The 25,430-nt window shown below is 40.6% G+C and overlaps 1 protein-coding gene across 1 annotated transcript in view; it reads left to right on the forward strand.

Moving 5' to 3' along the window:
- The window catches only part of LOC126399047 (kinesin-like protein KIF3C), a 35,649-nt gene extending 10,665 nt beyond the window's left edge, over positions 1-24,984 (forward strand). Inside the window, exons 2-8 of the mRNA XM_050058787.1 lie at positions 12,577-12,678; positions 12,833-12,955; positions 15,875-15,993; positions 18,168-18,284; positions 18,622-18,730; positions 20,085-20,230; positions 20,761-24,984. Coding sequence (XP_049914744.1) covers positions 12,577-12,678; positions 12,833-12,955; positions 15,875-15,993; positions 18,168-18,284; positions 18,622-18,730; positions 20,085-20,230; positions 20,761-20,848 — 804 coding nt within the window. The 3' untranslated portion in view covers positions 20,849-24,984. The remainder of the gene's footprint in view (positions 1-12,576; positions 12,679-12,832; positions 12,956-15,874; positions 15,994-18,167; positions 18,285-18,621; positions 18,731-20,084; positions 20,231-20,760) is intronic.
- The last annotated feature ends 446 nt before the right edge of the window (positions 24,985-25,430 follow it).

Here is a 25,430-nt window from a genome sequence, read left to right on the forward strand (position 1 = left end):
CCAGGTAACGAGTATCATTAATACACGACGTGCCCCAGGCACAACATTTAGCTCCAAATCCACAAAACCAGCCTGAAAATGAAGGAAATATGAAACGATTACATTAGAGTCAATGGAGCACAGCTGTGTTGTTGTCAGACCCTGTCCTTCTTGTACAACGTACACTTAAGTGATGACAGGATCTGCAAGTGCTTAAATAAAAGTATATGAATTTCAACTGGATTATTTGAACTGCAAATATTCAATGTCTTCACTTGGAAAATTAAAGTGGCAGGGCGTTTCGGTGTGCTCCAGCAGTATTACACCTGAGTAACAGTACAGTCAGTGTTGAGATGTTCAGGCTGAGCAGCAGCTTCTCGCAAGGAAGCTGCAGTGTGCGACCCTCCAATGGACTATTCTTAGATCAGCTTTTCTGGGTCAAAACTACAACGTCTCACTTCTTCTTGCTGTCTCTCGCTACTCTACATCTCATATCTGTTTCTATTCCCTCTCTCATTAAAATAAATACTTGTTTGTCCTTTAAGTAAAATGTCTTAAAGCTATCGTCTTTAGACCCTGAAATATGCTTTTATTTTGAGTATGAATATCCAACGAACATTAAACATCTTAATTAAACTTGAAGAAACTGTTCCCATTTATCACTGGGATTATTTAATGAAGAAGTTTCTCTGACAGCCTACTTTCCCTCAACCTGCCCTATCTACCACTTTGTTTAATAATTTTCTGCATTTTCAAGAATGCCTTTTTCCCAGAGAAGCAGCACATTAAAAATAGGTCAATTTCATGCATCTTAAATTAAAAGTCTGAAGTTTACTGCCTTAAAAATATCACTACAAATTTGGATCAAAATATAGAATTTGAAGTCTAATTTATGGTAACAGGAAAATCATATTAGCAGCTCTCAGGAGTGTAAATCTAATAAACTGAGGCTGAAAATAAAATGCCTCCATGGCAAGCTGCCCAGATAAAGTCTGTGTGGGAAACACTCGGCTGTTTCTCTGCGATTTCTTTTGATCTTTTCATTTCTTTTGTAAGAAGCCAAACATAGATGTTGCATCGTCAGGCTTTACAGCAAATAGAGGAGGGGAACTTGGCCCTGGAGCAGGAGGATAATTGAATGAAAAACAAATACATTATTATTTTATACAATGAATGCATCTTTCACTCTTTGCTGCCTTTTGTTAGTGAAGGAAATTGCATTAAGGTCTTTCCTGTATCCTGCCAGCTGAAGTTCAGCCAGTCAGAATGTATGGTCAACAACAATGCCCACTGCCTCATGGGAACTACCGTCAGCAAAACACACAAACATACATGCACATACACACACATTGGGCCTCATGCAGCAACATTCTTTAACATAGTTTATCTTAATTGTCTGTTAAGAGAAAGAAAAAAATAGAAGTCAACGTCAGATGCACCAAACGTTCCTAACCATCCAAATCTGCTGTCATTAAAGTGTGCTGAATGATCATTAGTAACCTATTAGCATAGGTAACAGCCTCTAAACACTATACACAGGCAGGTGATGTGCTGTGTGCCAATACTCTGGCACATGCCCAAGAACTGGAGAGATGCCATAAACAAAGGCTGTAAGAAAAAGAACTCCAGGTGTAGTAGTGCAGTGAAATTGACATACTGTTAAATAAAATTAAACAAAGTAAACGTTAGGGTTAGGGGGTTAGGGTTAGGGATCGCTGCTTGTTCTCGCGATATTTTGGCCGCACTTTGGAACGCAGAGCTAAATGGTAAACAAACATGGCAGCACACCGGTAAGGTAAGACAACATGTTTACATGTCGTTTTCTACATGTTCTCTGACATTTATCCTAACGATATGAGGCGGTCTTTGTGGAAAAAAAGCTTGTTTAGTGGACTAACTTTGCACTTGAAGGGATGCCCGTTCACTTACGTTTTAACAGGTCTGACGCTACTATGCGCCCCGGCTGTATCTAGGCTAACGGCTAACATGCTAACTATTATTTTTATGTCACTAGTGACTTGAAACAGATTTAGGACGATAGGAGACAGGTTGAAATAAACCGAAATTTCCCTTTAAGTACAGAACTTGACTAAATGTACTTTGTTACATTCTCCGCGGGTCAGTTGAGGGACGCACAGTGACTGAAATAAAAACAAAATGGTTTTAAAAGCAGCGCTCTCGGCAATGTGAAACAGCTTAGCAGCCATTCATTTGTCACATGAAGTGGATCTGTGAGGTCTCTAGAAATGTGTTCCCTCTGTAAGACCTGGATGATCAAAGCATGTAAGAGCAGCATGTAAGTCATTCAGAAGCTGAACACACGCAATATCATCAAAGGGTTTTTATAGTCTTAACTGGGATGAATGGACCAACAGTATTTCATTAGTCCACAAATGTAATAATCCAATCATTATAATTACTGTAAAAATAACATAATCTAAATTTGATTATATTCATGGATTTTTTTATGTTCCTCAAGTTTAAGACTTGTGTGTCCTTATGTTGGACAAACAATTTGTGGAGATGTGTTACTCCTGGTAAGAGTGCTCTCGACCACTTGTAAAATGTTCTCTTCCCAAAAAGAAGAGAATCCCAGAAATCAATGGGTACTAACAAAAAAAAAGAACATATCCTAGATATGTACAAAAACAAGAGACATTTCATTCATATGTCACTAAGAAGGCATGAGGACCAGTGTGAGTACATATCAGCTTTTCATAATATACAATAATGGACACAAACAGACACACACACATACGGGCGTCGCATCATGGATAGAATGACTGTTTCCTGTTTATGTAGCTGACTTCCTGCCTAATTAGAGGAGGAAAACGTCTGGAAAGAGAGAGGTGGCCTGTGTGTGTCTTTGTGTGTGTGTGTGTGTGTGTGTGTGTGTGTGTGTGTGCGCGCGTGCATGCACATGTGTTGGCTAACGAACAGAAAGAGCTCCTAGCTGCTCACCATCTTTCAGCATGGAGGGCTGCATCCCTGAAATATTGATGCATCAACTCTGTGTGTGTCCATGTGTGCTTGTATGTAGCTTGTGTGTGTGTGTGTGTGTGTGTGTGTGTGTGTGTTCATGAGCTGACGCAGAATCCAGTCATGTGATCAGTGGAGACAGCAAAACCATTTCTTAAACAATCCATACTCCCCTGTCTCTCACACAAGCAGACAAACATACAGAGACAGAGAAATGTATGCACTTGAATTGAATATTAAATGTGTTTATCTTAAAAAGAAAGGAAATGATGGATGAGAGATGTAACATTTTGCTTACGTAACCACTGTAGCCTCATGAAATATACAAAACAATTATCACAACCTTTAAATAATAGATGTATCCATTTTTTTCCAACTGTATAAAGACTTCTGAGTACAAAATTAGTTAAAAACAAACCTTGCGTTTGAAAAGAAGAGACAAAAATCGATGCAGCAGAATGAGAGATATTGTCTTTTTTATTCCAGAAAAACCTCTTCCTTGTTATAACCTGATGCCTACATCACCCAAAAATCCAACTGGCAGGCACAAAAACATCTAGAGATCCTGGTTTGGGTTAAAATAAGGGCCTGTCCCAATACCCACACTTCCCCTAGAAATGCCCACTTGCACTTGGTTATGCGCGTTCACGTTTACGCTAGTGGTGTCCCAAAAGAGAACTGAGGTAGTGGAAGTGGTTTCCAACACTTAAAACCCGCCCTAGATTCCAAGGGAGCCCCGACCCACACTTACAATGAAGTGGAAGATGAAACACCTCGCGAAGTCAGCAGCGTCGGCAAGTTTTGGAAAACAATTTGTTACTGTACGATCGGAATGTAGGCTATACAAACAACAGATGGTTGGATTAGCGTAAACTCATCAGCAACTCGGTTGAACACAGCGTCAAAACATTTAAACAAACCGAACAAAATCGATCAGAACTAGAAGACATCGTAGGCGCCTCCTGTTGTCAGCGTTTCTTCCCCGTTGATTCATCAGACGGGGGAGAATAAACATAGCACACGCCACAACACAAGCCACATTTTCAAACCTGAATGATTACCGGTATCTTGTGTCGCTGCTACGCATGACGTATGCCTGCACGTCGGCCACGCCGATTTGCATGAAGTGGTGTCTCATTTCTTAGGGAAAGATCTCTACCCTATATTTATTTCCCACTTCCCTCATCAAGGGTTATCTCGCAAACGAGGGCACTCAATACCAAATGGAAGATTTAAGGGGTAGAAATGGGATTGGGCCTAAGTACTTTGTTTAAGTTAGGAAACTACTGTCAACATGGTTAAAACAATAACATTCATCCAATTTCTGTAACCGCTTATCCTGTTAGGCTGGAGCCTATCCCAGCTGACATTGGGCGAGAGGCAGGGTACACCCTGGACAGGTCACCAAACTATCACAGGGCTGACACATAGAGACAGACAACCATTCACACTCACATTCACACCTACGGCCAATTTAGAGTCACCAGTTAACCTGCATGTCTTTGGACTGTGGGAGGAAGCTGGAGCACCCGGAGGATGATGGCTGCTGGGCACATGAGGCTGAAGAATCCATGAAGATTAGCTGGTGATAGGGAGGTGGAGGGCACATACAACAGCAGAAAAAGACCCCTATTTAAAATGAGAGGCAGTAAGATGAGGCTAACAGTGTGTCCCTGTGCTGTTGGTTAACTGTGAATCAGCTGTCAGACAGCTGATGACTCAACTGACAGCCCTGCACAATGGCAGCTGGAAATAGTAAGCGAGCATGCACACAAGGAGCGAATGGCAGAAAGTATGAGGGATAAATTACAGGCATAAGCATGGAAAATGACAGTATAGTCTTCCTGAGTGAACTTTCACTAGAGCTTCATTAGTGTGAAAACTATTATACCCAGGTGCAGTTTCTTGTTCCATGCCAGAGTCCACTTGAAAAGGTGGTCACGAGTACAGTTTGCATCAGGTGTGAAAACCTGCTGTATGAGGACAAGGACGTGGACTACTATTTAACACGATTAGGAGTTGATGAGGAGAGTTTCGAAGGCGTTTCTCATCCTCTGAACTGTATGACTATAAGGAAATAAATAAAGAAGACAGGCGAGAGGGTCGTTCTCAACATCGTTTCCAAAATATAAACCATAGGAGACATAATGCAAATGTCAACTCCACTGTATGGGATTGAGAGCTTGCAATTAGCGTGCTTTTTCACACCAGCGACAACATAGACAAATGTCACATAGATGCAAGTGTACTTCTTTCTGGATTAATCTGGGTTACTTCTGGTCTTACATTGTGGTCTGCTGATTGCATGTCTCTTACTGGATCTCCTCATGTTTGTTGGATGCAGGAGATGACTGACAGTGAGTGAAAGTTAACCAGATTTCAGGCTTTAAGTCGTGGCTCCTTAAGTGGTTTTTGCATCGACCAGGACTGATGCAAAACAGATTCTCAGAGACAAGCTGACCTTTCTTCTCTTTTTCCCCTTTGTCTGTCTCTCTGTCTGTCATGCTCAGCGTCTTTCTACCTTCCCCTCTCCTCCTCTTCTTCTGTCTCTCTGTCTCTTCCCAGCAAGCTTCCTGTCTCTCCACTGCACACACGAGAGCCGTTGTCGTCACATTGTATTTATAACCCGCTCGCTCCCAGCAGGCCTGGCCTCGCTGCGATTGGCTGGCTGATGCGGATGAGCCAGCTCAATATGCAACACTTCCCATTCTCTTCACTTTTCCCATCAGGAAATGGATCAGTCACAGCCAAAAGAATTTGAGCACGCACTTATGGGCAGATTATACATACGCTCACAAATATGCAGGCTGGCACACACATGCACTCGCAAGCTCCAGGAAAAATGTGATGCATTTATAAATGCTTCAGTCTGCAGACTCTGCAGCTCAGACCTTCAGAGGTTCCTTCAACCATCATGGAGGATACAAGAAACGATTAGCCTTAATTGCTGCTTTCTGTTGTGGTCCTCCACCATACAGCACACCACAAACCATAACCTCAGTCAAACATACTGTACATGCAATAATGGCGTGCATGTTCCAGACTTTCTATATAATGATAAACAAAAATCTTTGGATTTCTGAGAAACCAACCTTTCAATGCTACTTTGACGATGCGGTTTGATGTGATCAGTGATTATTTTAGAATAAAGTAATGCAGTTTTATCCATCAAGCCTTTAAAACAGAGAGTACAAGATTTTTTGCACTACTTTGGTGGATTATCGGACTGTTTTTAATCAGTCAAAAGCAGTTCAGAACCCAAATTACATTGAGAAAAATCAATGACAGATGAGAAATAAGGCCAGTTGCATGCTTCTCGCCTCTTGGACCTGGCGTGTTCCTCTCAAAATTTAAAGCTTCAATCTGCAGCAGCCAGCAGCTGCTCCTTGTGGAAGATTGGCTCACTGATGTATGGTTCCAATAACTTCAGATAACCAATGTTTCTTTAAAGAAGGGAACCAAAGAAGCAAGTACAGAACAACACAATGTGCTGCACAGTAGCAACATACAGTCCAGTCTCTGTTAAACTAGGCAGACACAGTGCATTTATATTAATGTTGTACATTGTGATGACCCCCGATACATGTTTTAATCTGCCTTTCTGCACGGCCAGAACCTGCGACTTTTACGCTCACACTGTGCGAATCAGTCAGTGTTTGGAAGGTTACTTTTGAAACATGAAAGGTAAAGATTAAAAGTTACCCTGTAATAAAAATTACCTTTTAATTACTTTTACATGAATGGAGATTAAACATAAATATATGGTTTACTGGATTGGCACCAAGCAAAATATAGAGCTAAATTACATCTTGAACACACTTAAAGATGGTGGGGTTGTTTCCTGGTTTCCATGCTATCCTTGGGTTTGACATTGAGCATCTCAATGATGAAAGCATTTTCTATACTGGTAAACAAACCTAACTTTGCAGTACTAAAGGCGTTCTTGTTCGACGACATGGCCACCAGCCTTGGCATGGTCAGCTATTGTTTAGAGCAGTGGATCCCAACTGGTAGGATGTGGTCCAAAAGTGGGTCCATTCTGAATGGACCACAAGTAACCCACAAATGTGTCAAGTTTGTAAAAAACACACTTTATTTTGAAGTAGAGTGAATTTCTGACACAGAATTTTTATTTTGAAGTGCTGTCTCCTGCTGTAGAGTGAGTGACTAACAGATAGCTGCTTGACAGAGACAGCAAACTAGCTGGACGACATGGCCAAACACAAGTATGATGCTCAATATATTAAACTGCGTGGACCTTGAACTAATGACTAAGGAGAAAACTGGACCCTGTGGCTGAACCAGTTGAGAACCACTGGTTCAGAGCAATGTGCATTCATTTGATTGGCAGAGGAGAGGTAGTACAACTTTACTGCCATATGAATAGAACCTTTCTGGATGTAGAGAGATCTCCTTGTAAGCCATTTTTTCCTTGATGATGTTCACATATGTCCAAACAGCTTTGCTGACCCATGTGGAGGGAAATATGCCAGAAGAAGGCATTCCTGTCGTGGTAAAGATGCAGAGCAGCAAGATAATTGTTAGATTTTACATTTAAGCTTTTTACTGAGGAGAATAGATTCAGTAACCCCCTTTGTCATCAGCAACATTTTGATTAGTAATTTATGTAATTTAATTACATTTTTTTCTCATTAACTGTAGCTGATTACAAGTACATTTATTATTGTAATTTAAATATATAACTATGTTATGCGTAACTAGTTTATCCCAAACACTGAGGTCAGTTGAGATGCAGTCTGGTCTGCTGTAAGTGCAGGTCTATATCACCACAGTCTCAGACAAGACTACAGTTTTTTAGTGTAAAATACTACACCAGTTATATTAAAACAAGCAAACAACTTCAGAAGAGCTGCAAGACAGTCAACCAAAACTTTACACGTGCCACAAATACAACCGACCACCCAACAGCCAGATTATTGGTTGTTCATGAGACCTAATCAGGTGTTGTGAGCATACAAGCTATCAGGCTGAAATTCAGGCTGATTCTAAAATGTGTCGGTGGTGATTCAGTTTGGGGTATAAATCTGGCTTCTTCTTAAAAGTTGTAACAAGGAACGTCACACGTAGAAGTATCTCATCTAGATTAATCCACAGCAGCATTTACTACAGTGTTGGAGAGCAATGGCAACACCTGCACCGACAAGGAGATAAATATGTCGCTGCATGGACCTTGCTGAGAGTTTAAATCTATCTAAAGCACACTCACAAACACACACACACACACACACACACACTGTAAGATATTAAATCTGCTTTATTGATTGAGCATTTGAGAAACAGAGAGGACAAAATCTGAGCCTGCTGAGGACTGAGAGGTAGATGGAGGAAGGTTTTTAGAGAATATCAGACATCCTGACTGCATCTGTGTGCATCTGTGTGTGTGTGTGTGTGTGTGTGTGTGTGTGTGTGTGTGTGTGNTGTGTGTGTGTGTGTGTGTGTGTGTGTGTGTGCATCTGTGTGTGTGTGTATGTGTGTGTGTGTGTGTGAGAGAGAGACTGAAACATCAATCTGCTCGGAGGCCTGGAAACAGAATAATGACTCAAATGACAAGTGGCTCGTCTCTCATGTGATTGAAGGTCATTTGGACTCTTCACTGAGTCATCGCTCCTCCTCCTCCTCCTCCTCCTCCTCCTCCTCCTCCTCCTCCTCCTCCTCTTCCTCCTCCTCTTATGCCTTCCTTTCATTGTCACTTGTGACATCAGCTCAGATGTGAAATAGCTGCTTGACCTGAACGTTGAAAACCTGATGTTCTTGTCACAGTATACCGTGACTGTGGTAAATTTCAAGATAAGTTAATTTCCTTCTAGACGGTGGAATCAAATTGGTAATGACGTCGAAGCAGGATTTCTTTTGAGGTTGATGGTTTGAAATTGAGCCACATGGTACATTTAGTAGTCATTAGATCAGCTTTACATCATAGTACATGATCTTCATCAGCAGAGGGAGTTGTTATAGAAATATAAATGTTAGAATTTACACTTCTCTAAGCACTTAAAAGACTTCTCCACGTTAGCTTAAAACCTTTTTTATTGTTGTTCTTTGGACTATCCCCTGACTTTGAAATGTAAATTTGAAAATGTGTGGCACAGACTTAAATTAAAGGGGTCCCATTCTGCTTTTCCTTATTTTCTGTAAAGTGTTACAGTGTCAGACAACAAGATAACGTGTGTAAAAGCCCTCAGACCATTCTGTTTCCAGCATTTTTTTCTACTATGTCTACAAGCTGACTTCAAATCACGACTGATTTCTTTATATGGTCATCTGCTTCAGGCACGCTGCTGCAAGTATTTACATTACATACACTGCTACATGTAGCTACATGCTAACATCAGGGAAACATGTAATCATGGTTGTAGATGTAGTTAATTTCTCCCTGATTTCATCTTATATTCCTGCTGGAACAAGCTTTTATTGGTCATTTTTCACAGTAGAAAGTGCTGTCACAAACTGTTACAGTCATTCCCAGCTGCAATGCAGAGACACGGAGATGTGGAAGACTGGGAAACGCTGACCAATCAAAGCAAATTGGGCTTTTTTGGGAGGGGGGCTTAATGAGAAGGGTAATAAAATGGAGCATCTCAGACAGAGGGTGAATACAGATGTTCCAGCACAGACAGTACAAGGAAATTAAAGTATTTTTTAACAATAAAGCATGTAAACATGTTCCAGTAGAAATGCATTTAGACAACTCAAGCTGTCGTTTTGTGTGAGTGTAGTGACTAGTGCTTTTGTAATGTTGACGACAGTTAAACTAGCTTTATTAACTTAATTTCAATGGCACATGTTTTTCAGATGGGGACAAAGATTCTTTTTGGCAATGTGGCATTCTCCTGCAGCTGAGAGCACCACATGATTTCAACCACAAACACTGGTTAAGTGTTTGTTTCCCCAAACAGAGAACACTCCCGTGGTTAAAAAGCAAAAGAAACAGCTCATGTTTTTATTTTTTTATGAATTTTATTCACAAAACTGTTGACGTGAAGCTCCATCAGAGCATGATGCTCAACTTTCCCTCAAAAAATTGCAGTTCTTTAACACTTAATTTAGTGCAGTAGAAGAGCAAAGTGCACTTGTTTCCTTATATGAACTAAATTCTAGCAAGCTGTTTTTGGATAACTGCAAGATGTGTACAGTGAACCAAAACACTATTAGATTTTAATTGGATGTTGCTGCTTCTGTGAATTAAAAGTGGTGTTTTGAGACAGCTTCATGAACCCAGTGAGACTCACAGTGGATCTTGTTATATTTTACTACAGTTAAAACATGAATATGCATTTTCTGTGCCAGATAGCAGCACAATTTGTGTGCCTGGCTGAATGTAAAGTGTCAAGATGTCCATTTACTTCACAAAAGCCTGTATGTAAAGGATTTGCATCCCTCCAGCCAGCCTGTCAGAGGGGGAGAGACATGGGATGCATGAGAGACAAAACCTGTGACATGAATAAGCCCTTTAATGAAGCTGAAAGAATATGACAAAACACAAAGAGTAGCAAACCAGGCACACACACACACACATACATGCAGGACACAAAGACAGCTCCAAACAAAGAGTCTTTCTGTAAAGACCTGCTGCAGACGCATCGTCTCTGAAGGACTCCACTGTACTCTCTGCATGAGTCTGAGTGTGTGTGTGTGTTTCTGTGTGTGTGTGTATGCGCTAGTAATAGAGAATGTATAGGCTGCACACTGTTGACACACACACACTGTCTTTTTGTATAAAGTCCTGGGGCTGGAATGTGGCCAATACAAAATGGCCGTGGCCCCTGTTTGCCCTTTTTGGGCCCCCTTTATTTCTCTGTATCCCCTCCTCTTTTCCTTCTTCCTCTCTTCTCTCCCTCTCCTGTTTCTCGTCTCTCTTCTTCTCCGTGTTCATTTTAGATTTCTGCCCGCGGGACATATATCATGTGTGCGATCATATGTGTGTGTTTTTGTGTAATTCACCTTCAAGACAGATTGCATCACTGTGACCTCAGGCCTTTAATCTCCACGGTAACCAAAGGCGCCGTAACCAGAGGCATGAAATGATAATGATTCTTCGTCGGAGTTATGACACACATATGTAGTAAAATATGCAGCACAGATTTTCCTTTTAAAAGGTAGAAGTGATAACTAGAAAGCACTCAGAGAGAGCAATGCTTCATACTTGTTTTAATCATAGGAAATGTTTACACATTATCAATCTGACATAAACAATAATTGTATTCATGTGTCAAATACTTTTTTAATTTGCTAAGTGCCCTAGTCTTTGAGAAGTCACAGAAAGTGTTGAGCGTGGGCGTACTAACATGTTCACATTAACAATGCCAACATACTGGAGCCAGGCAGGTGCAGTGTTTACCATGGTAACCATCTTAGTCAACCCAGTTGCCAGAAAAAATGTTTATTCAAACCATTGATACATTACATTTCCATGTTATTTATCAGATTCTTTACACTTGAACAATGATGTGGATAAAGTGTGGTTAAATTTCTAGTCAAAAAACACTGGTTTGGAAAAGTTTGACACTCTGGTGGCACTAGATAGAAAGTCAGTCATCAAAGTAAGTCAGATCCATCCTCTGGGAGCTATAAATGTCTGTATACAATTTCATAGCAATCCATCTAATAGTTGTTGAGATATCTCAGTCTGGACCAAAGTGATTATCAGACACTTTTAAAAGTGATTCATGTCTGCGACGCTTTAGCCGAGCTCAGCTTGTTGTCGGATGGTGTCATCATGGATGTTAATCTGCCCACTTCCAGCTCCGTCTGCCTCATCAGCACAATGTCTGCACTGACTGCAGCTTCAACACACACACACACACACACACACACACACACACACACACACACACACTTGACTGTAGGATATCCAAATGAACTTAGTTTGACCTCAAAAAAGACACTCACTGCTTGTCCTTGAAGTATATTTATAGACACATTTTCTAGTTTTGTTTCTATCAGTTATTAATGCCAGCTACAGCACATTTCTGTTCCTGGATCATGATGTCAGTAGAATAGAATGATAGAAACTCAGTCTCACAAATATTATGACTTTTTCCTTGTCAAATTAAAACTATACTAAAATATTACAAATTTATCTTTTAACATAATGACTGTTTTCTGAGAAATTGATGACTTTTTTGTAATATTAGGACTTTTTTTAAAATAATATTTAAAAATAATTCTCAGAATCTCTGATTTTTTCACTAACAGATTCCCACTCCGCCATGGTGTCCTCAAAACCATGTGTTTGACCGCTGCATCCTGCAATAACCAAACAGTGATGCTCAGAGTAGTCACCAAAATACAGAAACTGCATTTACAATTGACAGTTTTACTTTAATACATTTAAAATCTCCAGATAACTTCAGCAGTTATTGTTTTATAAAATGTTACTACCTACTTACTCAGGTTTCATTTTATAGCATCTATAGCTGACCTTATAAAGTATGAAGTATAAAAAAAAGAACTGAAAAATAATTTTTTTAATATATAGTAACAGATTTGTCAAAGTCTGGACGCATTGCTTATTTACAAGCATTGCAGCTGCTATAGGGACACAATACAGCTTCTTCATCATAAATATGACCCCACATGTTCTGTTTTTTCCCTCAGGCGATGGAGAGCAAGCTTCTGGTTGGTGGAAAGAACATCATCGATCACACCAACGAGCAGCAGAAGATGCTGGAGATGAAGAGGCAAGAGATTGCTGAGCAGGTAAACCTGTGTGTTCTCCTGAAAAATAACAGTTAGTTGAGCTCTAAATGGATATGGATGTTTTGTTTTCTGACCTGATCCTTAAATATAAAATGATATCAGAATATATGCCGATAGAAAGACAGAAAGTTGACATTTTAGGTAATGCTTTCAGACGCGCAGGGAGAGGGAGATACAGCAGCAGATGTTGGTCCGAGACGAAGAGACCGTGGAGCTGAGAGAGACATTCACTTCTCTGCAGCAGGAGGTGGAGGCCAAGACCAAGAAGCTCAAAAAGGTACACAGACACTACACATGCAACAACATGTAAAATTCAAATAAGAATCACGTTTACATAAACCCACAAACATGCTCAGACATATAGATTTATATTTACATGCACACACACCTTTCTTTTTGTTCCTAATGTCAGTATATCCCTCTTTACCCCTCTTTGACCCCTGACCTGGATCCCAATGACCCCCTGCTTCGGACACTTGCTCCCTCCGGACACACTTAAATCTCAGTACCTCAAGGTTTGTCCTGCCGTCCCTGACCTTTCCCCTCCCTCCGTCAATCCCTATCGTCACTTTCTGTCTTGGGCCTCTTCACGTTTCCCGTGCTAACCTTCTCAACCTGTTTCCCCCTCCTTGTCACATGGCTCAGGATCTCCCAGCAGTAACTCACGCCTAAATCCCTCAGTGCAAACCCTAAAACAACACTGTGGACCTTGTGAACCCCCCCTCCTCCACTCTACTCGTCTCCCAACCCGTTGCACGGCCAGCAGGACTAACCCCAAGTGTGTGTGTGGTTGGTGACAATGTGATTAATCAGCCTGTGTTGATCTTTGCTCTCCTGATGCCCTGACATGTGTCATGTACCCTTCTCTCGCTGCATGGTGCTGTCTCTCTGAGGATCAGGAGGACAATAAATATTAGAAGTGTTCACACTGTTATTTCAGAGCTCACAGGGCTCCTGTTACTGCTGAAAAGAGTGGTTGATAGTAGTTAGATACTACTTCTTAAACCAGAGGTCAGACTGATTGTGTTTTCTCTTACAAGTTTCAATCATTGAAGGATATTGTGGATGGTGAAAACAAAATTAAAGACACCCCTGTGGCGGTAATGCACCAGCAAGGGCAATGAGTAAGAGGAGTTTTAGCTAGTGCACATGGATGCAAACATAAACCTGCTTTGCAAATGTTTTATGAGGGAGGAAATACATTCAACATATTGTCTACAACTCGAGGATATACACAAAGCAAACAATTATTTGTCTGTTTACAAGACAGCTTGGCACTTTAAATGTTTGAAGGAAAGGCTCAGTGATATTTTCCTTTTCGGTAACAGACAATAACACTGAGCAAACCTGCTGCTCGGCACAATCTCTGCAGTTGCACAGGAGCAGTCTCCTATTTCATCATGCAACAAGGTGAACTTATCCCGTCAGTGCTCAATTTTACAAAGTGAATGAAAACATGAAACAGACTTACTTTAAGGAATAAAATTAAAGAAATATTTCACTGCTGGAAAGATGATATTTTCATAAAACGGGGCTGTCTATGCAGAGGCAAATACATTTGAAATTGGAGCTACATGACCAGAAAAAAACAGAGGAAAGGGGCTGTGGGATCCACTTTTGCTCAAGAGGTAGAAAACCTACAACTACCAGAATGCACTGCGCCGCAGACCAGTAAACGCTCCTGCTAGTTGGTGGGTGATGTCATTCAAGCTTGGCTGTTTGGACACAGGAAACAATATGGCAGCCAGCTGGTAACAAATGATCTTTTATTACATGTAAACAGTGCACTGAAATATGTTTCTGAGAATATTTTAGGCAAGAAATAGGCAACGCAGTGACATAATCTTGGTTTATATTTGATCAGCACTGCCTAGTTTAACAGTTTGAGCACATTTTTTTCGGCCTCTGTTTTAACAATTTAGGATAGTGGTTCCCAACTGGTGGGTCGTGGTCCAAAAGTGGGTTGTGGTACTGTAACTGTAAGTACTGTAAATTCCAGCACAGAGCTCTTATTTTGAAGTGCCATTTCCTGCTGTAGAGTGAGTGACTAACAGAAAGCTACTTATTAAAACTGTGTGGACCTCGAATTAATTACTCTGGACCCCATGACTGGACCAGTTGGGAACCACTGGTGTAGAAAACAGTGTGCAGTCCACTTCCTGGTCACAATTTCTCGTATTACAGCCAAACAGTGCACTAAAATATGTTTCTTAAGACGTGTTAGGCAAGAAATAGACAATACAGTGACAGAATCTCGGTTTATATTTGATCAGTGCTGTATACTTTTAGAGTTTAATTTGAGTTTGAAAGAGACAAAGGGGCAGGTCTTTCTCTTGATCCGTTTCTTTAGCCTTTGTCTCTGTGGTGGTGGACATACATAAACCCGGAAGTACAATCTGTAGTTTGATCAACAGCCCTAGAGCCAGCTAAAATTTAAGCAAGGAGATCTGGGTCCTGGTAAGATGGAGGGAAGTTTACCACAGTTCATTTACACATACGACCCACATTGTTGTGATACAAAGCTGGTTGAAAATTGGCAAAGTATCCCTTTAAATTACAATACAGCCCAATCATGTACAATACATCCATCACTAAACTATCAATTAAAAGTTTTATTTGAAAGACAAGAATCATCTTCTCACAGGCAACACTTGGAGGACAGTTGCACTTATGTTTTCAGTTGATAGTAAACTGAATAAAGGAGGAATGTTGCTCACAGTCTGAACTCAAGGAAAGAGTAAACCAAGACATCAGAGAAATACCCATGAATATTGTAGCCCTGGTGTACTGTTTTTATTGCATGGGCCACATGTTTGTATTATTTTGAGTACTTTTTGTATCCTTAAAAAGAAGTTAAGACTCAAACTGCGAGTGAATGAACTTGCAGTGTCATCTCTCAGGCTAACTACACCAGGGCTAAAGTCAGGATTAGCCTACTTGTTTAAAGCTGGCACAGTCAAAGCATGAACAGTGTGAAAGCTCAGGAGCGCAGGAGGAAAGAGGAGGAAAAGAGCCAGAGAGAGGGAGAGGGCCGCCGCGTTGCCGTGCTCCTATTGGCTGCCCGTTTCTCCTGACACCAGTGCCTCCAGTGCTGTTGCTACGGGCAACCAAGCTACAGTTCATCAGCGACTACACTGCACTGGGTGACATCTCTCCTCTTCACCCTCTCTGTTTGTGTGTGTCTCTCTCCTCGTAGCTGTATGCCAAGCTTCAGTGCATCAAAGCGGAGATCCAGGACGTGAACGACGAGCACGTGAGGAGCCGACAGGAGCTGGAACAAACTCAGAACGAGCTCACCAGAGAGCTCAAGTTCAAGTGAGTCGCACAAACATGCAGAGGAGGCGGCAGAATCAGCAAATATATCTGAATGGTTCAGCAAACACATCAGATACATGCACGCTGCATAGAGATGACATTACTGGAAACACAGAGAGATGCTGAGAGATGTTATACACTGTTAAATCAGAGTCATAAAACAACTCGACAATGCCTCATTTATTAGCACTTTTGCTAACATGACATAATTTGCGTACACACAAGCAGCAGGGTAAATTTGTACCAAAATGAAACAACCAGAAAAACTTGAACTGCATGTTTGTTTTCACTTGTTTGTCATTAGGTTCTCTTGTGAAATGTTTCAGTAAACTTTCCCCAGAGCTAATTCTCTGGCAAAAAGACACAAGTAAACCTGAGAGGAAGGGAAGATAAGCTTCTTCATATTTTGATATTGACTGACTTGTTTGATCACTGAGCATCACCTGTTAGTGGACCTTCAGACCAAAAACAATTGTGCGTATGTAATTATAAGGGGGCTGTTATGGTGGCAGCATGTTGCTTCAGGTACCATTGTGACAATGAAAAAGAAAGTTTGAGTAATAGATCCAGTGGTCTGACACTCATCAGACACCAACACAGCAACTGTTTTATCTTTATCTCTTAAAAAAATCTTGCTAACTGTAATGTTGACAGTTTACTGGCAACAAAGCACTTTTGTATCTTCATTGTTCCATGTTTCTCAGCAGACATTTTGACTTGTTATAGCACTTTGTATGAAGAGTTATATTTGCAAAACCTACTGTCTCAGATGCAGGTGCTTTGGAAAATATCACTTGAGTCCTCGAACAGAAAATCTCACACACTTATCTTGCTCTTACATTTCGGTCCTACTGGACCTTCTTCAAGAGTGTTCAACAAACACACTCTTGAGACTCTTGAAGAAGGTCCAGTAGGACCGAAATGTTAGTGTAACTAATAAATTGTGAAGCTGAGCAAGAGCAGTGTGCAGGATTTTCTGTTCAAAGACTTTTTATAGCCAAAAAAGCACAGGTGGAGCTATTAACATTCATCTCAAGTGCTATATCGTAGGCAACTGGACTTTGAGTTTCTTGAGGACGTTTCACCTCACATCCCAGAGGCTTCTCTAGCTCTAACGGACTGGTGCAGAGTCGCAGGCTTTGAACTCCGTTTGGTGTGAACCTGTCACATGTGAGCTCTGAGTTTCAGAGTAGACTGAAACTCCGAAACAGCGAAACGTCTTCAAGAAACTCAAGCAAGTCCAGTTGCCCACAATATAGCACTTAAGATTGGGGGCATGGCCCCTCTGATACTATAGCTGCCCCCCTGGCGAAAACAATTGGAGGCTGATATTACTGTCTGTAATACGCTGTGGCACGCTCACTTTTAAGCTAGAAGGTAGTGGTATCTTGTAAAATTGGACATCCTAAGGCACCCATTGGAACCAACCATGTTGGCATGGCTTGTCGAGAAGGGTGCTACATAACACTCCAAATTTAGGCTAAATTTTGATGAGGGAACAACTGGCATGGCCATTTTCAAAGTGGTCTCTTGAACTCTCACCTCAAGATACCTGAATGAAAATGGGTTCTATAGGTACCTACGAGTATCCGCTAAACTTAAGAAGGCTTGTTCCTAGTAAATGTTTTGTTCCTTACAATCAATAGGCTCCTTTAAGTTAAAGCTGTATATTTGTTTTTGTAAGCAGCCTATTTGAAAAACAGTGAATTACTGAACACATGTATAGACACATACAAAACACATGAAAACAGTATTTATGTTGTGGAGCTAGTATTCGTCTGTGCACATCAGATACTTGTAACATTACTGTAAAATAAGAAACCAAAGTCTGTCAGTATGCGATTCCTTCCTCTCCATGTTGACATAGTTTTCAACTAATCGATATACTTTAACAGCATTATTTAATTCCATAATTTTGGCCATATAGTGTATTTCAAAATGTAAGAGTAATCCATATCAACATTTCACATATCAAATAGATCTATCATAACTTGGATTGTTCCCCATTTGTATGTCGTTAATGCTCTTAAGGTGCAAAAGAGGATCAATTTATTTTATGTCCAAACAGACAAAAAAGGGACTACAGTGTGAGAAAAAAGAAAACTAGCAAACACCTCAGACACAATGTAACTCCACAGACATAAACATAAACCCGTTGTGTTCTGCACATGTAGGTATCTGATCATAGAGAACTTCATCCCTCCAGAGGAGAAGAATAAGATCATGAACAGACTGACCTTTGACCCCGAGGAGGATCAGTGGAAGTTTCAGCCTCTTGTTCCAGCTGAAAGGTCAGTGTGGATTCAAGATATTGGGATGTTATTCCCATTTGGGGCCTTCGGGTATAAATAATGGACTCAGAAATGTGTTTAATTGCAGTCGGGTTCACAACCTTTTGACCTTCCTGCTCTCTGTTGTCACTGGCTATTCTCTTCTTGTTTCTTTGCAGTAATCCTCCCCCACAATTACAGCAGAAACAGGCTTTTACAGTGTTGATGTGATGTCGTTCACAGCTGGAGAGAAAACCAGATTTTACTTCTTTTGTACAAGAGCTTCATGAAGATGTATTTTGGCCTTTATCGACCTTGATCTCTCAGTGATCGCCCTCCTCTCTCTTCCTCTATTCAGTAAATCCTCACAGATGAAGAAAAGGCCGGCATCTGCAGTCGGATACAAACGACCAATCAGCCAGTACGCCAGGGTTGCCATAGCGATGGGACCTCACTCCAGATACAGGGTTGGTGTGTGTGTGTGTGTATGTGTGTGAGTGGTGAAACTAGCCAGATGTGGTTATACGCAGGGCATACAGTCAAGGAATAGCTAACACTGCTGATGTGCTGATGCTGAAGATTATTAAAGGAACACTCCACCAAAAATCTAGCTTTTGTGTATCTAAAAACCGCACAGATTGCCTTCAAATATTCAGTAAAAACTAAACAAAAGTGATCTCTCATTTCTTTGTACTTCAACTAAATAAAATCTACCACTAATTACACATTTAAACAGCTCTCAAATACAAAAAATGTACCATGGGATCTATATATAAATCAATAGGTGATTTCCTTCTTTCAGAAAAATCCTAAATGATTGAGTTGTTTTTTTCCACCTGGACCTTTATGCTCTGCCATTTCTCCTCTAATCATCACGCTGTAACCTGTGACAGGCTGTTATGATACCAGAACTATCGCACAACCACATGTATGTAGTTTTTTTGTCGATCCACGAGCATCACGTAGGTTTACATTAACAAAGGTTTATGACAAAATCACTTGATGACAGCGACTCCCATGTGCGCACAGTGAGAGAGGAGAGAGAGAGACGCTGTGCTGCTGCCAGAGGAGCCGCTGAATGAGTTCCCTCTGAGCGGTAACTCACTAAAAGAGTCTGAGAAGACCGGGGCTGTTCATAAAACATTCAGGACACAGTTTATTCCACACTACTCAAGCTGCTCCTCTTTTTGGAACCCTGTCTGTAAAAAATTTTGCTTACAGCCATTCTTATAGTTGCCATGGGTAACAGTATGACGTCAATATGTCAACAAGTTGAAATATTGTGAGTATCACAATATAAATTTTCATATTAAAAATGACTGGTATTATCGTGAACAAGATGATATGGCACACCCCTACTTTACGCTTTTAGAAATGGGGATGAAACCTTTGTTTTATTTCATCATGATAATAATATTAACAATAAGAATTTGTAGAGCATTGCGTTAGCAAGAGGCACAAAGTGATTTCCACAGATAATGAGAGGACTTGAGCAACAGTAAAACCTCGACAAGAGGTAGAAAGCACTAATGAATCATACAACATTTCAGATGAGATTTGCAAACAGCAGCAGGGATGTCAGCAGGGGTGATTCTAAGTGGAGCCAAGGTGCCAGTACACCTAAAGGACCCATACTGGCAACAAAGAGAGGGCTTTTAGAACAAGACGGATTTAAAAGTGCACTTACCTACTATACTAGAGCATGCAAATTCTTGTATGTAGTATAATAGTACTTTAAAATTAATTATTAGAGATTTGCAGCGAGTGCTTTGCAGCTACGATTGGTGTGACGTTACATCTTTCATATTAATGTGTGTGCAGGCTGAGAACATCATGTTCCTGGAGCTCGACATGACCCCTCCAAACACCGCCTCACTGGATCGATCAGCGGAGTCGGAGCCGAACCAAAGTCACTCTGTGGACAACTCGCCCACCAAGGACAGAGGTGTCCGCAAGTCTCGATCCTGGTGAGTCTGAACCCCCCTGAACCAGATATATACTTGATATTTACCAGCGGTGACAGCTGGGTTGGGCTGTGAGTGTGTGTGTGTCATCATAGCAAAATGTGGTCAAAATGAGGCATCTACTTTAGCAGGAGCTACAGATGCAGTTTTAAGTACTTTGGCAGGTGTTTATATAGCCGTCTTTGGTGTTTGCCAGTTTTTCCCAACTCATCCATTATGATTTATAGCATCCATTGATACAAACTACACTTTATTTTGTATGTGAGAAACCTGCTTTGTTGGGCTGCGTCTGACTAGTGTAAATGGTTTAGCGTCAGTGCATCTTCAAATGGGATTATTCAGGATTAGACACACCCTCTGTAGGCGGTCCTAATCTGATGGTTTATCTGTCATTTGCTCAGCAGCCTATAATCTCAGTGTTGCTGGATAATCTTATTAACCTGTGTATAAACTGTATGTAAAGACAGAGATTATACATTATCCATATTTTGATTTTAATGTTTACTTATTTGTGTTTGTTTGTTTTTCTGCAGGTGCCAGACCCCAAAATCCATCACCTCCTCTTCTTCTAATGTTTCCCTGGCAGCGTGTCACACTGCCACACCCATGACGGCGCAGTAAAGCTTTAGTCAAGAGGAGTTTTTTAATTGTTATTTATTTTATTCCTCTGCTTCCTCTTTGTTTTTTTCTCTCTTTACGTTTTGGCCAGTGATCCTCTGAAAGACTTCCACAGCTGGGACACAAACACACACCTCCACCTGTGCTAAATCCAGACAGGTGACAGACTACATTAAAGAGAAACGAGGAGGTGATGTTCAGGACAGGAAACTAAATGACCTGATGAACCTCAGAAACTCTGTAAAACACCACTTCCTCCTGTTCTGCGGATGTAAAGACCCACCAGGACCCTTTCTTCCTTTGCATGTTTGAACCTCGAATCATCCTTTTAAGGCTCTGTGTGTGTGTGTGTGTGTGTGTGTGTGTGTGTACAGGGCTGTATGATTGCCTGTTTGTGTGTCTAATACAGATCTGAAAGCTCACAAACTGCTTGAATCCCCTGTAAGATATCAGTGTACATATTTCATGTATTGGTGGGGGGCGGGGCTTCAGGGGCAGGTTTGGTCTGTATTCTGTGTAAAAGTGGAGACCGTCGGATAAGAAATGAACGAAGTCAGTAGAAAGTATTGATGTAACATATGATGTGTTGTGTTGTTGGTCAGATGAGGTGCTCTGAAACCTAAATGATGACCTTTATTACACCTGTTGTCTCATTATTCCTCCACCGTGTCTGATTTAAAAAGCAAAACTTTAATTATCTCATTAAAATGAAAAAACAATGAGATGTATCACACTTCAAAAAATTATTTTACCAGAATTTTATATTGGTAAACATACATGGGTATTAAAATCAGGAATCGTGACACCACAGCTCTGTCAGATCAGTGTCCAGTTGTTAAATAATGGTAAAAACATTACTTAAATGAGAGGAAAAACATGAGTTTGACCAAAAATAAATCTTTTTCTGGAGCTGGGTGGAAATTAGATTATGTCCATCCAATGCAGGACACCATAATGTTGTTAAAACCTCAGAGATAATGTAATAAGTGTAATAAGTAATATGTTTTTTTGGCCAAATCAGGACTAATTCTGTACCCTACGTTACCACGTAACTCACCAGTGCAACTCGACCATGGCATGACTGACTACAAAACACTTGAACATAAAGGATATTTTTTTCTCTTGTATGTGTGACCACTACCCAGAATTTAAGAAGCAATGGACTAAGTGGAAAAAATTAGTCTCATTTTGTTTTATGGTGTGCTGGCCCTCAGGACATCTTGTCATGCATTTTCCATTCAAAGAGGAAGTTCTCTTTGTGCCCTCAGATTGAGACGGAGGACCAAACAAACCCTGGTCTCTCCTCTGATTGGGAACCAGCTAAACAACTGTTGAATCAGCAAACAGAAACACTTTGTCTTAATGATGATGACACTTATTTAAGTGTTTTACTTAAAAAACTTAGTCACACACTCAAAGATACCTGAAGTTTAATTAAAGGCATACTTCACCCACAATTTGATCTTTTGTGTATCAATTACTCCGGTAAACGAATAATCCAAAAACAGCAAACTTTCTTGATGAATTGGAGTAAAGCAGGGTTTATACTTGTGCATCAGCTCTATATAGAGCCTACGCCCTAGCCTATGCACGTGGCCTACTCTGTTGTGAGCATCTAAACTTGTGCTGTGGTGTGTCTGTGTCGTGCTGCAGTTACACCTCCAAAACACTAGTCGGTGTCAGGGTTTCTGTGAAGTGCTGATAAGTTAATTCAAAACACACCTTAAACACACATTAAACGGCTTAAGATAGACAATTTCAAACACAAGTACACAAATCAGCTTCACCATAACTCGCAGCATTCACAGACAAAGCACTTGTGTTAATCCGGACACATTTTCCCCACAAATACAACACGCTAATGTTATTAGCACAAGCCTATGGCATTTTACATTGTAGAAACTAGCTTAGGGGCTAGAGGACTTTTCCTCTACTCATATGAAGCCAGGGACAACAGCAACATTAAACAAAGGTAACGTTACAAAATTCGGCTCCATTACAACTCACAAGGTTCACTGACAAAACAACTGTCTTATGCTAAACATGCTTTCCAAACAAATACCACATGCTTACGTTATTAGCACAAGCCTATGGCATTTTACATTCTATAAATTAGCCTAGCGGTGATTCCCTCTACTCATATGAAGCCAGGATAAATCACACACAAGACTTAAAATTCTATTTTAGTGGAGGCTTTACTGTCTTCACAATTTATTGTTTCTTACCTGTGATAATAAAGTAAAAAAGCTTCATTTCCACTGAGGGAAATGGTGTCAGCTCACAGAAAAAGTCAGGAGGTCTGTGTCGCTGTGATGTGTAGTTACATTTCTGGGGAGGTGCACATCAGGCTATGGCGTAGGGTACTGAGTATGCTCAACATCAACGCAGAGCCTCCACCGTATGTGCAGCGTTGATTTAATGCAGAAGTATAAATCCCGCTAAAGACGGGACTACCATTAACCACAGCAAAATCAAAAACATCCCTTTACAAACTCCGACACAACTTGTACAATACAATCCAAGTCTCATTTATCCAGTTGTGTTTTAATATAGTTTTGCTGCAGTTTTTCTCTGTTTTTGGGTTCCCCATTCACCGTGGAGGCGTGCAAGAAAAACAAATTTTCTAAATGAATTCAGCGTAATACTCAGTGAGTAATGGATTTACAAATTGTCATTTTGTGGCTGAAGTATTCCTTTAATGAAAAAAAAATGCTTCAATCATTCACTCACCTAATATTAGACTAATACACGTGTGATGATAATGAAGACTAGAGCTTGAGCATACAGTACAGTAAGTACTGAACATACACAGTAAAACACACCTGCTTAAAGGTCGACTGTTGAAGTTGAAGTGTACCTCAGTGACTTGTTTAGACAGCAGCCTGCAGTCAGGTGTGTACAGTTTAGTGTCACTGGGTTCTTTTACTTGCTAGAGGTTAAGAGCAGCAGACAGTGGGGGTCAGGCTGACTAATTATCACTGTATTATTCATGCCACAGATCCAGTTGCAGCTGAACCCCCCTGATAGATGGAGGAGAGCGCAGAGCAGCCCTTTATCAGTGTATAAAACAACATTTATTACCAATGTTCAGCAGATCTGTTTTGTTTTTAACCATTTTTTTACGTGACTTTTACTCCCATTGTGTACAAAATGTTTCATGACCCAAACATGAACCATATCATTGGTAATATCTGATTATGTCTCAGAAATGTGCTTGTGGAAGTTAACTGAGATGTCAGTCCTGGATTATTTAAGGGATGCAACAGTTTTGGAGACCAAAATGACATCTTCAAATTGCTTTTTTTTTGTCCTCAAAACTGCAAATCCTCACATTTGGGAAGATAGAGCCAGAAAATATTTGACATTTTGTTGTAAAGGAGAGGTTCTTTTTCACACTCATTCTCAGCAAACACTGAAGCCTACTCAGAAATATAAACGCAATGAGAGGGGAAAGGGTTAAAATGTGGCAATAATTACAGTCAGATGCTGAATTCAGTGAATTTTAAATCTGTGTTAACCCACTTCCTTCCCCGTCTCAGCCGTTTACAGATGCACACTGACGATTGTGTGTTTAGTCATCGCTTTCTGGGTCCATAATTGCCCCAGTTTGTTATTAAAAAAAAATGACTCGAAATGCTCTGAGGCTTAATGAAATCATGTCTAGTCAAGTGAAGTGAAGTACATGCAACTGTACCATTAGTAAATTAAATTTGATATTCAGCCCAAATAGAAAAGATATTGTATATTTATTTGGAAATAAGAGCGTCAATCAGGCTACATTTCATGGTGCTGTTAATCAGAAAAAGACCTTAGAATATTAATTATTCAAGCAAATGTATGTCTACAATGCCATAAAGAGTTTTGTCTGCTGTATTCTGATATTTTTCCCTGCGTAATGCAGCGTTACACATCTGTACTGCCTCAAACTATCAATGAATTATGATCTAAAATGGTAGGGCAGACAGTGATGCAAGGACGAACCTGATTTGGTTAAATTACTTAGAATAACAGCCTCTAAACGTTGCTCATTTATTCACATTTTGTCATATTAGTCAGTAAAATCATCCATGTACTCTCTCATTTGTGTCAGGGCTGTAAAATATTGTATAAATGTGTGTGCGTGAGGGCTGTGGGGGCGGGGGAGGTGGAGAGGAGAGAATGCCGGAGAGGAGGGGGGATGGATGGATGGATGCAGGGATCCAAAGACAATCAGGAAGTGACTGTGGAGGAGGTGGATACTGAGCCTGTTTCCATGGTAACCTGCCGGTGAAGTGTGTTGGGATGGGGGATGGAGGGGGAAGTTGTGTATCTATATGTATATGGAGCAAGGTGGGCCATTCGAGCTGAGCTCATGTCTGGCTGACAACAACAAAAAAAAATCAAATAAAGACGCTGTGACAGGCGCCTGCTGGTCGATCAGTCATGTTTAAATGCCTCTGATCAATAGTTAGATATTTGTGTCGGGTTATTGTGTGTGTGAGAGATCACCCTCAAGAGCAATAATGTTTAATTTGATTTCATTTCATTAAGATCCCTGTGAGCTTCATTAGAGCTGCTCTTCCTGTGGCCCACATTTCATGCAACA

This window comes from Epinephelus moara, chromosome 12 (assembly GCF_006386435.1).
Source record: "Epinephelus moara isolate mb chromosome 12, YSFRI_EMoa_1.0, whole genome shotgun sequence".
In the NCBI taxonomy this organism is placed as follows: Eukaryota; Metazoa; Chordata; class Actinopteri; order Perciformes; family Serranidae; genus Epinephelus; species Epinephelus moara.